Genomic DNA, 16,180 nt, shown 5'->3' with positions numbered 1-16,180 from the left:
TTTCCTGGTGGGTTGTATGGGATGTGTGCACGATTCCTTAAAGGTGCTGTGTTGTATGCTAGTGCATTATTAGGCCCTTGCATCTGAAAAATAAAAGCTCTGTTGCTTTTGGGAGTGTGGCCGTGACCTTAGGCACGGGCAGAGCAGGACACGCTGGCCTTGTCTTTGGCAAGCAAGGGGATAAGGCGCCAGTTCGACGAACCTCTTTCCTAATCCTCGGTGGAGTTGGAGATGGGGAAAAGAGAGGGGGTGGTTAGATTGGAAAGGAGTCAGGTCCTGTTGGGACACGGAGGGTCTAATAGGAGGAGCTATATAGGCAGACCGAAGAAGAAGGGTCAGGGAAAAGAATCCAGTGTGTGGGACAGAGACGACCCGAGGACAGATTTGGCGAGCCCCAAGTGGCCAAGGAGGAATTGATCCCATTCCGTACAAACTGACGACCGTCAAAGCGACCAGGCGAGCCCCCAGGGATCGGCGAAAGAGCTCCAACTTCATGCAAAAACCAACCAGCAAGAGGGTACAGGCAGACAGTAACAGTGAGTGGGCCGAACCGGACAGCGACTCGCACTGAGGTTGCATGCCTTGCGCAGTCTATCACTGTCGTGAGATTGGTGTAGTGTGGCTTTCGCAGCCTGCAGAGTGTGAGAGTTATGTGGACATAAACAGAGATTAATGGCCAAACTTTGGGTGTTGTCTCACTTCAAGGAGTTCCAGCAACTGTGTCCGTGTGCCTCACAACAAGCACAGTACGTGTGGTACTGTGGCTTTCATGCAGTGGGAGCCACCGTGTGCGTAAGGAATGAATTTAGTATGCTCACCAAGCAGGAACCGGCCGTCGCGTGGCAGCTGCCCTTGCTCGAGTTGGTTTCGAAGCCAGGAAAATTGCCACACGAAGGAGTCGTGCACCGACCCGGGATACCGTGGGTCGGTGCACATTATCCGGCAGTCGGCGTCACACACCTGAAAGTGAGAGAGATATTGACATGTAATTACCTGAATCCACAAGTAGTAGATTGTACTTATGGTTCACAAAGCAGTCGCAATTTCAGAACCTTTTAAGTTATTTTGTCTGACATAAGCATGTCAACACACCTTCCTGGATGCAAGGTACAACTAACTATCTTGAAACAAAAATAATGTTTTTTTTTTGTTTTGTATTTTACGGAAGCTTTAACAGACAAGTATTATTTTTGGGAGAAGCGTCTCACGGTTCACATGCTACGTAGAGCACACGCTCGCGCAGTCGTGAGACCCCACAGCAGGCAGTCATAAAACGGCATACTTAAACCGTATCGGCAATACGTATTTTTTTTCTACAGATTTGGGGCGCGTTTTGACTACGTAACATGAGTGTACTTACCACCATCACGTTGAGGGCGTAGAAGTACTTGCGGCACCAGTACGCCGCCTTCGTGACGGTGGGGTCGTTCTTGGACGAACCGACGATGGAGACCATGGTCCCGTCCACGCAACCGATGACGCCGGGTATCCTGCCGAGCAGCCTGAAGCCCTTCTCCGCGTCGAACCTCTCGCTCGGCGTTTCGGGGAAGTGGATCCAGCCACGCTGGACCCCGAGACGACGCACGATAGCGACGGACACGGCGCGGACCGCAACGCTGACTGTTTTTTGGTCCCGCGCTACGTGTTCGTCGCTCGCCACCATGCCTTGGAAGCTCCCCGTGTCGTAGAAGCGCAGTGCACCCAACACTTGAAGCTCCACAGTCATAACCGTCCACGAGGTACGCACTCTCCTCACCTCCGGTTCCTCGCGAAGTTCGTCGCACAACCACCGCACCACGATCTTGGGCAGGCGGTATTGCTTCCGAAAGGTCTCCTCCGGGTGGTCGAATGCATCGCGGTGTTCAGAATACAGCCTTTCCGGCGAAAAAAAAAGCTCTATTAAGGCTGCGGTCCCACGGCAGCCATCTTGAACAAGGCGTTAGTTCAACCAATAGATGGCGACACGCACCCGCGGGGTGGCCAAAACATTGGTTCACGGTGGGATGGCTCGAGCACCATCACGTTCCCCTCGTGGCCTTGCTCGCGCCGCTGCCAGCTGAGCTCAGCTGGTTCAAGTAGCGTGGCCCATCAAACGGATGTATGCGAGAATGTCAGGCTGGGTATAAATGCGGTTCGGCGGTTGTCACGGGTTTTCGCAATGAATCTTACCAAGAAGGAATCACTTGTTGATTGACGTATCAATATTATATCATTGAAAACTTCTTCTGCAGGAATGCACGCTCAGTAGACTCAATCCTTTCAAAATACCAGTGGAAGCGGAAGTTAAGTAAACTGCTTCGCGATTTACAGTACTTACCTCACCATTATAATGACGACTGAAAAGTGACGTCACAAAATATTGTGTTTCACGGGATCCGTAAGATGTTGTAAAGGTTGTTACATTATAGTTCCCAGAAAACAAACGCCGTTCCAATATTTTCGGAAGTACCGACACACATAATGTTGTAAGTACAGCTTAGGAGGAATATGATGAAAACCATCAGAATAAATAGGAAGACGTTTATTTGCAATAAAGGGGCTATGAATGAACGGCGTTTAGCGACGGCAAGTTATGAGCGTTCGGGAATTTATCAGTTCACGTGATTGCTAACTATGGACATGCGGACAATGAAGACCTGTTTTGTCGGGAGATGGAGTAGCGGTGATGACCTGATATCGGATGACTCGTGGCAGACGAACAAGCAAGTTTCTTCTCAGCGAATGGTAAGCGTCCAGTATCAAGCACAGCACGTGGCTACCAACGTTGTCGACTTTTCGAACACTTACAGCTTTTAACAAAAGTGCTGGCACCTGGACTAACTTTGTGGAAAGACTCGAAGTCTTCCTCGAGTCCAGCGCCATCATAAATAGTAATTGAAAACGATCCATTATTCGGTCAGTGGGTGGCGAAACGTATCCGCATCTGCGGAGTCATTGTCAATGCGTACTCTAAGTGGTTGGAAGTTTAAGGGCTGTTTATACTCCGACGTTGAGAACAGTGAACGCAGCGTAGCGCAGAACGCAAGCCTTTCATAGGCCGGCGACCAAGAACTTGATATATGCGACCAATGAGTATCAGTGTGCGTTGCGCTACGCTGCGCTACGCTGCGCTACGCTGCGCTACGCTGCGCTACGCTGCGCCCGTCGACGTTACGTTGAAGTATAAACGTACCTTTACACGATGCCTGCCACGACGACCAAACGCGTCATTGACGTTCTACGCTCTGTTTTTCCTACTTTTACCCTACCGAAAATACTTTTCTCTAATAACGCTCGAAATCTTGCTTCAAATAAAATAAACAAGTTTTTGAAAAAAAAAAGAAAGAAAACCGGCATCAGGCATTACCTTAGTGTACCATACCATCCTCCAACTAACGGGCAAGCAGAACAGATGGTGTGCGAAACGAAGAAAGCCCTCTTGAAGCTTACGGAAGAAACACTTCAGTGAAGAATCGCCAGGTTTTTGTTCCAGCAACACGCGACGGTCTCATCTTACACGGTAAAAACACCCTCCAAAGCAATGTTCGGTGGACGAAAAGCCACACCCCTCGATCTCATGATACTATGGCCTACGAACGAAGATCGAGAGATTCCCACATCGGGAATAATGGCAGTTTATTCGGTCGGACAACTCGTCTACCTGAGGAATTTCAGCGGAAGTCGGGCTCAGTGGAAAAGGCTCTTTATTAATTGACCAGAAGGTGTCATCCCTCTGAATACGTTGGATATCAATCCCCTTCAGTGTAAATATAAAGAAATCACAAAACTCTATTTGTGTATTGCGTAACTGCCCTTGTATTTGGTAGTAGAAGCTATAGTGGTGATTTTGACCTTTCACACCAGGCTCATTTTTCTTATTTTTCGCCTCATACTCCTTTGCGGTTTCAGCAGGCTTCAAGAATATTTTGGAACGGGGACACTTTACGTCAACGAAGCCATTTGTTCCAAGCAGTCAATCAGGGAGTGCTGCTAGAAATCCGTCTTTCATATTAACGAATAAGCCACACTTTTACACAGTGCAGTTTTCCTGTTCCACATACAGTTGTAAAGCAGCATCGTCATTGATTCTATCATTTCTATTGCGGGTGAAGAAAGGTCTTTGGGTACACGATACTTGAAACAAGTCTAGCAATGTACGTTGTGGTTCGACAACCACTAATATCATCGTCCTTATAGAGCCTCATCATTTAATCATTACCTCGTCACCTCATATTGCTCTTCATCAACAGTAAGTACAATAGTCTACCGCTTTATTACAATCCAAGAAATAAAAAATTGAGTCGTTCAGTATTCAATATGTTTATCGTTTATGTAATGTTATTACGTTACATTACCTCGAGACGTTCGACGCCCATCGTCGATCTTCAAATACTTCTACCTGTATATAAATTAGACGCACAAAGGGGGGGGGGGGGGGAACGGTGGCCGAGTGCATGGTCTATATCTGTTTCACTTTATGATGTACCGCAGTAAAAGGTACAAGCGCGAGCTCCTTGCTCTACGGCACATCTCTGCGACACAAGCTCTCGTATGTTAAGAGCAGCTACCAACGCTATGAGCTCGCGCTTCTAGCCTTCTCTTAGGTACAACATAAAGTGAAACGGAGTATATCGCTCGCCAGCTCGGAGCACGTGGAACGAAAGCTCGCACTGCAGAACCCACCCCGCCCCTGCCCGTTTTGATCGGGAAGAGCATCGTACCGGCGTGCGGTCGTGTATCACTACTGTGTGGTGGACGTTAAAGACCCCAGGTTTGCGGTTGTACCGCACTGGCTAAATTGTTCATCTACGGCTGAGACACCAGACGCCCACTGAGGCAGACTGACTTCCGGCTGTATAAACATACCCGCAACAATTTGCAAATCGACGCACAATCACAAAGAACACAGCATGCCGCCTCTTTTCTCTTGGATCGTATTTTTTTTAAACCAGCGCAAGCTCGCGCGTTCTTTCTTTCGAGACGGTAAGAACGCTTGCACATAAAACCCGTGTTTTTCCTACCCGGCCGCTTCCTCCTCTCATTATGCGTAGTTGGTTATAACTAAATAAGGTATAATATTAGTGTATTATTCATATTTAGTTTCAGTTTCAATCAGGGGAAAGGAGATTCGAGGGAAGTAGAGCCAATAAATGAGCTGCGCTTACAGTATCGGCAGTCTTAGAGCTACTAAATGAGCTGCACTAAATGAGCTGAAGCGTAGCTTATTTAGTGGCACTAGGCAGTCTCTTCCCCGACAGTGTTGTGAACGCCGCCATTTTCGTGCTTGAGCAGAGTAGGCGCAACTGCCGATCGTCATGATTCAAAAGTGCGACATCCTCAGCATTATATTCGGTGTTAGGAAGCTCACGTAATGTTGCTTTGCTTTGTCGCAAACTGTTTAAAGTGGAGGACGGAAAAGCGTTTCTTGTGATTTCAGATAAAGCTTCAAATAACTGGCAACCATGATTTTAAGCCACAACATGGCCAAGTGTCGCTACTCTGAAGCGTAGCTTATTTAATGACACTATTCATGCTCTTGTTCAAGAGGCTTGTAATACCTGGAGGGGCCAAGACGTAAGCCCCGTGGATTCTACAAGCCACTACCTTTTGACACCTGCCTCTTCCTCATTGTCCCCGCTTGTGCCAGTAAATTAGCTACGGTTCAGAGTAACGACACTTGGCCATAGTGTGGCCTAAAATCATGGTTGCCAGTTATCTGAAGCTTTATCTAAAATCACAGGAAACGCTTTTCCGTCCCTCAGAAATGTTTAGACAACCCGCGACAGAGCATTGCATATTGCATCAGCTTCCTTGCACCGCATCTAACGCTGAGGAGGTCTTACTTTTGGATCATGACGATCGGCAGTAGCGTTTGCCCTAAACAAGACCCAAAATGGCGGTGCCCAAAACAATTTTGGGGAACGGAGTGCCGACACCTTAGAGCTCATTTAGTGACTCTAGGCATGAAGTGAACTCGGGTGTATTCACTGATCTCAATGACAATTGCTGGATCGCGCTTGCCGCTCCCGCAAGTGAAGCCACCGGACTTCACTCGCTTGGGATACGATTTGCCGTTTTTGCTAGCCTTTGCTGCGGTTTTCCAGCGTGCTGTGGACACGTTTTCTACTCGTTCGTCGTCATTCGCCGAAGAAGTTTTTTGAAGACTCTGTGTATTGTTGAGACTTGCCGTCGTGAACACGTGGAAAATTTTACGAAAGTGCAGTGTCGCAGGAAAAAGGCACAACGCGTCGAAAGGAAGGGCTGGCGGCGTGTTCAAAGCTTCCTTGGCACGCCGAAGTGCCGTGTCTCTGTGCCTTCGCACGCTTGGATACCGACCAAGAATCGACGCCGTGTGGATGTGTTTTTCGAGTGCAATGTGCGTGAAGCCGTATCAAAAGGTACAACTCGTCGAAAACAAGTGTCGCCGGTGTCGCGGCGTGATCAAAGCTTCCTTGGCACGCCGAGTGATGCATCTTTGTGCCTTCGCTCGCTTGGATACCGGTCAAGAATTGACGCCGCGCCGAAGTTCTGAACGTGTGTCGCGCGTAGAAGCCTTTAGATCATTTATATATATCGGCCACGGAGTTCTGGATCGTCCAGCTGTTCCGGTGAGTTGCTATCAATAAAAGGGAGAGATCTGTACGTGTTCTTATGTACTATATATTAACCATGGCCATGTCCCAAATCTACTCTAATAGATTCCGTGGGAGCACGAATAGGGCAACGTTGTAAAGCCAGGGGGGTTTTCGAAAGCAAAAGTACAAGACGGCGAGAATGAAAATCTTTGAAGCGCGGCCGATATGGTAGTGTGCAATCTGCTGACCAATTACAATTAGGCGAGCCGCGCTCAAACGTCAAGTGCAATTAAGTAGGTTGATAATAAGCCAGCACTGATCAGTGATGAGGTGCTGTTGTGCACGGTATTGTGTAAATCGTCTAAGGACGAAAAAAAGACGTACCTTTCCCCCATCTTCCGTCGCTAGTGGACGCTGGATTAAGCTCGTTCCTAAACCGCGAGGGGAAAAGACGCTGATCCAGAGGCACGAACAGCTTCACGCACATTGCACTCGCTAGACACATGCACACGGCGTCGGTTCTTGGTCGGTATCCAAGCGTGCGAAGGCACAGAGACACGGCACTTCGGCGTGCCAAGGAAGCTTTGAACACGCCGCCAGCCCTTCCTTTCGACGCGTTGTGCCTTTTTCCTGCGACACTGCACTTTCGTAAAATTTTCCACGTGTTCACAACGGCAAGTCTCAACAATACACAGAGTCTTCAAAACACTTCTTCGGCGAATGACGACGAACGAGTAGAAAACGTGTCCACAGCACGCTGGAAAACCGCAGCAAAGGCTAGCAAAAACGGCAAATCGTATCCCAAGCGAGTGAAGTCCGGTGGCTTCACTTGCGCTGCAGCGAACAAGCGGGGAAGCGCGATCCAGCAATTGTCATAGAGATCAGTGGGTGTATTCTTTTCCTCTTCGTCTTTATTTTTTATTGATTTAAATCATATGGAATAATGAACACACTATATCACGCTACGCTTGTGTAATTATTTGTCTTAGATTTATTAACCTGACCCAGTACTTAAACCATTCATTTATCGATAGTAAATCTTCCAATATATTTTTTAAATGTGAAGGTAAAAAGACACGGAGATTGATGATGATACAGACGCCAACGCCGCCCTCGGAAATTCTTTGAACATTAGAAATCAGCAGTTTGTCTGCCATCCGCCAGGTAGCGCAACAAAACGCCCAAACAGTTCTTAATTGTTTTAAAAATTAGCTAAGCACTACACCTATTAAAAAATCAAAGCATTATCATTCTGAGAATCTAATACATCGCATTGTATATCTATTCCAAACGATAAATGTTATTAGATGCCAATAAATCTGTTTGATGTCCAAAAAAGATATGCGTCAAAAACAGGTAAGTTTGAAGGGCTCCTGGAGCGTTATGACTTCGAAAATGAAAAAAAGCCATCGTCCACCTCTTGGGCAACCTTTGTAGCTCTAAATGTGATAAAATATTTTATCATAGTTTAATTATTTCCTCAGCGGCATTTGAAGTACCATGACTCGAAGCACAAAAAAGGGCTACGTTTGATATAAAATATCTAAACAAAAAAATTTTACACAACATTAAATTCTTTTTTGCATATTACCAATTATAAGCACTACATCTGTAGCTAATTGCATTGTCCTAGCTCTGGTCATTAAAAAAATATTCGTGCTGAAAAATGTCAATTTTAAGGCAATATTTGGAGGGATGAAAAAAACAAAGTTGTGCAAATACCAAAAAAGTGTATCGTTACATTCTGCTCCGACATCATCTTAACAAAACTGCTATATAGGAACCGTGTTATCTTTAATGGATCGTTCATAAAACATGAACTAGCGGAGCAAGTGAGGGTCCGCGCCATCATATTCGCAACGCTACAAACGCGCATGAACAGTAAACACCAACACACACATAATATCAAATGAAAGAGGATTGCATTGCCTTTCGAATGACATCAATACCACAAAACAGTATTTAAAAGGAGATGAGTAATGACCTGCCAAAAAGTACCTAAACTGCCACATTCAGTGGGACCGTGGCCTTAAAGAAAAAGTCGAATTGACGAGACGGCGACACCTCGCCGCCGAAAACATGCTGCCAATGACACCTAGTTCCGAGCAAGTAACTTTTGAAACGTACTCGGTACAAAACGAAAGGTCATTTTGTTGTCACGTCCGGTAGCCGACTCCGCCCACATTTTTCTAGGGAAATTACGTCACTTTTGTTTCCAATTAATCAGACGTGATGACGTCACTTCCGTGTACTAAAAAAAGGTACATGTACAATGTCGAACCTAGCTATCCTGGGCTTGTCTTTTGGCATGTCTTTTTTGGCTTGCTTTGAGATGCTGTCGCCCACGGGCTCACTGAAGGTATCGTATTGGCACGGTGTGCTCATTGCCAAGGAAAGTTCGGAGAGGACGTACCAGGAGGAGACGTTCCAGGGGGGGGGGGGGGGGGGGGATGCAGCTTGTACAACCAGGTGACCAATTGCTTTTCTACTCAACTGAGAGAGGAAGCAAATGCTCTGGGTACAGTGTAGTCTGTGTCTGAGCTTCTGAAGACGTTCCGGACTTCCCCACGACCTTGGCTTAAACATAAGCCCGCTTTCGTCCTCGCCTCCATCCCTCACTGAGGATCAGCGCCGCAGCGCGGAATACAGAAAGAAGCCCACGAGCGCCAGAAGGGGGAGATGTTTCCTCTAATGGGCTCCATACTGCCTGCGGTACGACTTCTCGTGGCGGGAAGCTAATAAAAAAAAGATAAACGGTACGAGCACTCTAAAGGCTGGAGGCTGCTTACACGGGGTCCTCAAGCCGACGCCGTAGGCATTTAATTGTATACAATGCCGTTTCACCTTAGGGTGGCGGGACATGTTTCAGGAAAGGCGACCGCTACCCCTTGTCTCTCCTTGGCGCCGTCTTTACTTTTCGAGTTAAACGCGGCTTCTGTGGATTGACGGCAGAGCTTTCGCGCGGCTTTGCAGGAGCGAATATGTGTGTATCGAACGGAACAGAGGCGGGGCTTGCTGGTTTCCAACTGCGGCTTCGAATTCCCTACCTAGGGACTTGGCGCAAACGAGCCCTTTCAAAGATGCGACTATACATAAATTAAATAGAGAGTGCCTGTGCCCGTTCGAGTGAACACCGACTCCCAAACATCCATGCTGCAGTCGTAATCGGCCTTTAGCCCAGTTGAGATTCGCCGACCGGACAACCGCTCTGCCCCATCATATCTCTGCACCTGTCCAATCGACCCTGACGAATGAGCTAACTACCCAGAAACAAGTAAGTGTTCCTTTCATACAGAAAATATCTAGACGAAGTGCAATTGAATATAATTTGGAAGGATCCACTGCTGGTTTCAGGTCTTGTCTAAGTTTAAAAGTTATAGTCTCCGAACTGCAACATGCTTTCAAAAATATTCAACAATTATTCGCTTTCGTTCTCTCGAGTTGCATCCAGAACACGTGAAAACACAAGTTTGGGTTGGCAATGCCGCATGTGCTGCACTCTGGACATTCCAAATATACGGCGAACAACCGACGCCTGGCAGCGTTCGTTTCGCTCGCTGCGTCAACAATGTTTTGACGCCGCGAGCAGCGTCGAAGCCGCCGGGCAATTTTTGTCGCTTGTTTGCAACGTACTCGCTCCGCGACAATAAAAAGTATGTTCTAAAACCACGTTCTGCATTTTGGCACTGAATATAAAGTTCTCACTAGTATGCCAAGCTTAATCTCAAAGAACAGCCGAGTTTTAGATCAAAACGTTTTTCGCATTGTCATTAGCTGCATGAGCTTTCTCTGTATAGTTGGCAAAGGTTGGCTCTCCGTACATGCTCTGCGGGTGTAACGAGATTATATAAATATTCAAGCAGAAAAAGCCCAAAACTTGTAGCCCCGCCGGGGATATCTGAGCCATCAAGTTACACTGTCTGCAATTGTCACAGCCGCCATAGCACCAAACATTCATCCCAAGTAGTTACACTTCTTTTTCTATTTCTAGCGCGCTGCCACGCGAATGAAGTAATACCGTTTCCTATTACAAAATTCCTTGCGTTATGGTGTTCAGAAAGGATAGTGCCACCACAATTTTCTAGATACCTCTAGCGTGGTCACCCGAAAGGTTCAAAGAGTTCATCCCCGACAGGTAAACCGATACAAAAGCTCTCAAGATCTATATTATGTTTTCAGAGTTTAAAAAAAACGATAACTCCACAAAAAATATAAACACGCCCCCCCCCCCCCTCCCCGCCGTTTTACACCGAGGAACCGCCCCCCCTAAAATGGAGGTCTGGATCCGCCCCTGGACCCGGTGAGTGAGCGCCGCTCGCTTTGGAACTAATACGTCGTTGTAGCTGCAATATTGGGCGCGTTTGTCAACAGTGAATGGTGCAGGAGGCTTTCGATTTGCCTTACCTCACTAAAACGCGAAGCATGAGCAATCACCTGGCCGCATTTTTCAGTTAGTCTTTCGATTCTGGCAATTCCTAAGCCTAAATGAACGCAATAGTTGTCGGCATGGCAACGACTTTGAAAAGTGGATTGTCTTGACTCAATCGGTCGGGTACTGATAGCACACAAAAGCAGACAGCGTCCTTTTGCTAAATTTCCCAAGCACCGTGGTGCATGCTACGATACTCCGTTTCACCTTATGTTGTACTGCAGAGAAGGCTAGAAGCGCGAGCTCATAGCATTAGGAGCTGCTCTCAACGCAAGCGAGCTTGTGCCGCCGAGATGTGCCCTAGAGTAAGGCGCTCGCGCTTTTAGCTTTTCCTGCGGTACATCATGAGGTGAAACAGAGTAGAGTGTAGTTACACGCGCTGCGCGTGCTGGCTTCTGCAGTAGTAAGTATTCTAAAGCGAAAAGCCTACAACAAATTTTGCCGTGCACGCGCGTTCGTCAAATATTTAATATGATTATTTACTTCGAATATTCTATGAGTGGAAGGCCAGCGCGCGGATCGTTGAATTACACTTCCAGTGCTCTCCTCGATGTTAGGGTAATTTAATAATAGGTCAATTTTCACTGGAACCGAATTAGAGGTTTTTCAATTTATGACGGTGTTATATACAGTTCTTACATGCTGGCCAACCATACTGCCGGCGTAACGCCCGCCTTTCACTACTCACTTGTTTCTCAACGCTTCTAGGACTGAACTTCGTCGTCCACTTTCGAACTTGGAAGGAAATTTAAACGAGGCTTGTCTTTACTTCAGACAGCCAAATATTTAGAAATTTTCCAAACAAGGGTTAATTTAATTTTGCCTTACCGATTACCTGTACCACGAGCAATAAAAATTGTTTCTTGAGGAGCTCAAATGTATGCTGCGAGTCCCCCGATTTCGGGAACCTTTCTACAAAATCCATTTATATTCGCTACAGCCAGTAGGTGACACCAGCTACCACGCCATGATAAAACGCGGAGCTATCGCTCATCCAGCCCTCGTCAAACTTGACTAGGTACGTCTAGGTACCTGGTAGGGAAGGGCGGTTAACTTTTAACCGCTGTTAAAGTTAACCAGCTTCGAGCAAACGGGCCCAGGGAGCCACGTATATTCGCTACAGCCAGAAAGTGACACCAGCTACCACCCCATAATAAAACACGGAGTAATCGCTCATCCAGCCCTCGTCAAACTTGACTAGGTACTTGTAGGTACCTAGTAGGAAAGGGCGGTTAACTTTTAACCGCGGTTAAAGTTAACCGGCTTCGAGCAAACGGGCCCTGGGGGGTAAAGGTGGATGAGGAGGAGTGGCAAATCCCGCGCGCCGACATCCTGGGATCCGAGTGAAAGATCGCGAAAGAGAGCGACAGAACACGAGAGAAAGAAACCAATGTTGCCAGCTGAAAGACGACAGTCGCAATGGTAATCGCGAAGACTGAAAACTCTCAGCAATATAAAGAGTGATAATTTAGCGTTGCAAACTAAATTCTGTGCTATTCTAAGGTGTATAAAAAGCAGCATACTCATTACGCTGCATTAACTTCCCTTCTGTCGAAATCTCGAAAATCTGATAGTTGCGCGGTTTCGTATTTCCGGGCGTGGCCACCCGCGCCCGGAAATACGAAACTAAACCCGATAACCGAAGCCGGTTATCTGGTTTAGTTTAGTGTTGACGGGAGGCCGTACATCTGCGTGCTATGCAAAAAGAAAGCTTCGAAAGGAACGCGAATATCTTTCCACCGGTAAGTTCGTGGATTGTTAAAGTTCATGAAACTGCTCTGATGATATATTTGTGAAATCGAAGGCAGTTGGTAACCATGTGGGACCCCGAGGGTCTGCCTGCATACTCCGCCGCTTGCGACAGCGAGAATGCATGGGAAAAAGGCGGACCTTTTCCTCTAGAGTTAGTATGTATGATCTCTATGTCTGCTATACTCCGTTTCACTTTATGTTGTACCGCAGACAAGGCTAGAAGCGCGAGCTCATAGCGTTGGGAGCTACTCTTAACGCACGAGAGCTTGTGCCGCCGAGATGTGCCCTGAGCAAGGAGCTCGCGCTTGTAGCTTTTCCCGCGGTACAGTATAAGGTGAAACAGAGTAGAGAAATTACACGCTGCAGCAGAGCGAGGTTGGATACATGCTGAAATTGTGATTGTCTGCTATTTCACGTTTGAGACACAAACCGCGCTTTCTTTGCAAATAACAAGCCTAGAGTTTCTGCTGCCGTACATGAGCTGACATCAACCGGTGGATGTAGGATTGCTGAAACAAGCACATCAGAGTCCGTTTGATCTCTTTCGCTATTGGTATATTGGCGAGACGTCCTCATCAATATTTGGCCCGATTGTGAATTTACGAACGGGTCAAAATGTTTCCTTGGTTGGTCACACGCAAAGTGTGGCGCCACGTCTAATCAGTAGCCGAGAACGCTCTCACCTTCACCTTGACCGTAATCGGACCCTAGACGAGTAAAGAACAGGAACGTAATTACGTAGCGTGGCATCCTTGTAATACGGGGGAGATTGCAAACGGCAGCCCTTTTCAAAACGTGCTTTCAAAGCGTCCCTTCTCCACCATATACTTCTTGCGGTCATTTATGGCTGTGTATACGGTATTTCTGTTCACCTGCTCGTTGAGGGCTTCAATATCTTCTTTTTCTTCACGTTTTACGGTCATTTGCGATCGTTTAGACATTCAACAGGTTAGGATTACACGATAGACCGTTTTCTTGTGATGCTACCATGTTAAACTATTGCGCAGTTGGGCTGGACGAAAGAAATTAAAGTAAATAGTTAAATCAGAAATACAAACAAGTATAGGAAAGACAAAATTATAACTATTTGCACGACCCCCTCAATTGTAGCGCGTTCCAATCGGAAAATAAAGGGATTTGCGCTTTTGGCCCGACTCAGCTACGTCAGAATTATACATTGCAGCCGCCGCGAAAAAAACAGTGTATACACGTTTGCAAGAAAAGTTCCTGCGCTGCCGTTTTGAGCGATGCTGGCGCCGCGTAACGTGTCCGGCATGCTTAAGGACAATATGGCGACGTCTGCTGCATCACCAACGACCACCGTTAGAGACGGACCTTCGGAACGCATGAGGAGATGTCCACAGAAAACAGTAGCATCAAATATTGCAGGAGGGGGCATGTCTCCGGGTTGAAGCTGACTTTATAAATCTCGACGGCTCTGTTCCAGTACGTCGTGGAAGCCAGAGCTAGAGCTAGAACAGCCATCGTTGATTCAGTGGCCATGGGGCGCCTTGCCGCATTCTGATAAGTGCTTTAAAATATTAGATATTTAAAACAAAATTATTTGTAGCTGTTTTAGGCAATTTATTAGATTGTCTTTTATCTTTCGCTGTCGAAGACAACGCCTGCATGCTTTAGAAATGTTTTTTTGTTGTTTTTTTGCTCTCATTGGTGTATGGTGCATGCTTCAGCAAGAGTCGCTTGGCATCATTGTACGACGAGCACCGAATATCCTGGCTGGAGAGTAGCTCCGCCTCACCTCGGCGCGGTTCGGGGTTAAGCGGGGATTACACTTGCAGGGGCGTAGAGCCGGTTACCAATTAAGAGTTCAAGGAAGCTCTTCCCACCTCTTTCCACTTTTGCAGAGCGAACTCTGGATAGGACGTGACCTCCTTCCCAGCGGTAGCTCTTCTAAAGTGAAAAAGAGGTGGAGCGAGCTTCCCTGAACTATTAACCTGTCACCAACTGTAGGTGAGTTAAACATCTCGGGCAGTGCTTGTGTCCCACGCGAACAGGCGCTACTTTAGATGGGGCTTCGATTACGTGTGTGACGGTCTCGGATAATCTACGGAGGGTGTACCTTTTTGGAAAGTGTAAATTAAAATACAAAACCCTTTTGAGAGAAATCTTACCTGGTTTACGATAGTTTTTTCGTACACGGACGTATTGTATTCCCAGCTTTGGCACGCAACTGTAACATTCCTGTCCACGTCGATTAGTGCTTTTCCAATCGTCACGAGATACATCTCACACTTGGCGAAGGAGCCGTCCTCAGTCAACGGCACGGCCAGGGTCTTCCACTCGTGGTCGCTGAAGTTTGCAAGCAAAAGTTCCGGCGGACGAGCGCACCAGTGGTCCATCTTTGGAGCTATCAGCGGCGTAATCATATTAGTCCACCCGGTGGGCACAGCTCGCAACATGATGAGAAGCACGATGAGTGCGTGGTATGTGCCGAACTTCCCGATGACGTCCACAATGTCCAGCATGATGAGGGTTCAGGTGCCTGTAAGATGTCATTGCGACATTTTATTAATAAAGTTTTGACTCGATTTCAAGATACCGTCAATAATATTGGATTCGGAAAGACATTTATACCTCGGTGTGATTTGATGCCGGAGATATTTATTACGCTACCCAGATGCAAGAAACTTGAAACTTTCACATACTTAATTTTTGACATCTATTTAGCGTTATAAAAACCATGCAACACAAAATAATTTAATAAGCTTTTTTGAAAAAACAAAACAAAAACTATTTAGCAATAGCATTGAGTGCACTGGCGCAAGATAATACACACGACACCCTCGTAAAGCTAAAATAATATATTGAACTTCTGAGCGGCATGCGCGGTGATATGTGCAAGAAATATATCCCTCTCAGTGGTGGTTTTTGAAGAATATATACATTTTTTCTGTGTATGGTGCCCGTTCTGCTTGTAAAGTGTTTGTACTTCAAGAACAAGTTCTGCGCACAATATATTGAGACCGCGTGTTGAGACAAGTTTTATTTTACTTATGCAACAAGTGGTAGTGATGTTTTCAAGTTGTATATTTTACCTTTTAATTGTGCCTATTCTGGTTATGTCTTCAATGACTGAGGAATAAAGGTTCTATATCTCACAATGTCACACGAGAAGTGTAACAATTAACGTTTAAAGGTAAATATAATAAACCTTTAACCCAAAAAGTATGCATAACGGTGCATTTAGACATGTTGGCATATGATTCATGCCTTGCGGAATTAATTCAATATTTTAATATTTATATTTATTTATTATCCTAATGAGTAGCCGTCCTAGTAATTACGCGCAAACAGTGATATTACAGTCATCAAAAGCAACCTAAAATCTAAAAGATGGTTTTAGAAAGTCAATATGCGTCACACCTAGAATGCGATTATTAGGGAAAGGCTGAGGCTATCAAGGGAATTAGCCTAATAACTACTG

At 46.3% G+C, this 16,180-nt stretch overlaps 1 protein-coding gene across 1 annotated transcript in view; it reads right to left on the bottom strand.

Annotated features, from left to right (window-relative positions):
• LOC8051502 (organic cation transporter protein) overlaps nt 1-15,221 on the bottom strand; it is an 83,424-nt gene extending 68,203 nt beyond the window's left edge. Inside the window, exon 1 of the mRNA XM_029969382.2 lies at nt 14,868-15,221. Within this exon, the coding sequence (XP_029825242.2) occupies nt 14,868-15,221 (354 nt within the window). The remainder of the gene's footprint in view (nt 1-14,867) is intronic.
• Between the last annotated feature and the right edge of the window lie 959 nt (nt 15,222-16,180).

Source organism: Ixodes scapularis, unplaced genomic scaffold (genome assembly GCF_016920785.2).
Source record: "Ixodes scapularis isolate PalLabHiFi unplaced genomic scaffold, ASM1692078v2 PGA_scaffold3__209_contigs__length_174095766, whole genome shotgun sequence".
Classification (NCBI taxonomy): domain Eukaryota; kingdom Metazoa; phylum Arthropoda; class Arachnida; order Ixodida; family Ixodidae; genus Ixodes; species Ixodes scapularis.
This window is presented reverse-complemented; position numbering and strand designations above follow the sequence as displayed.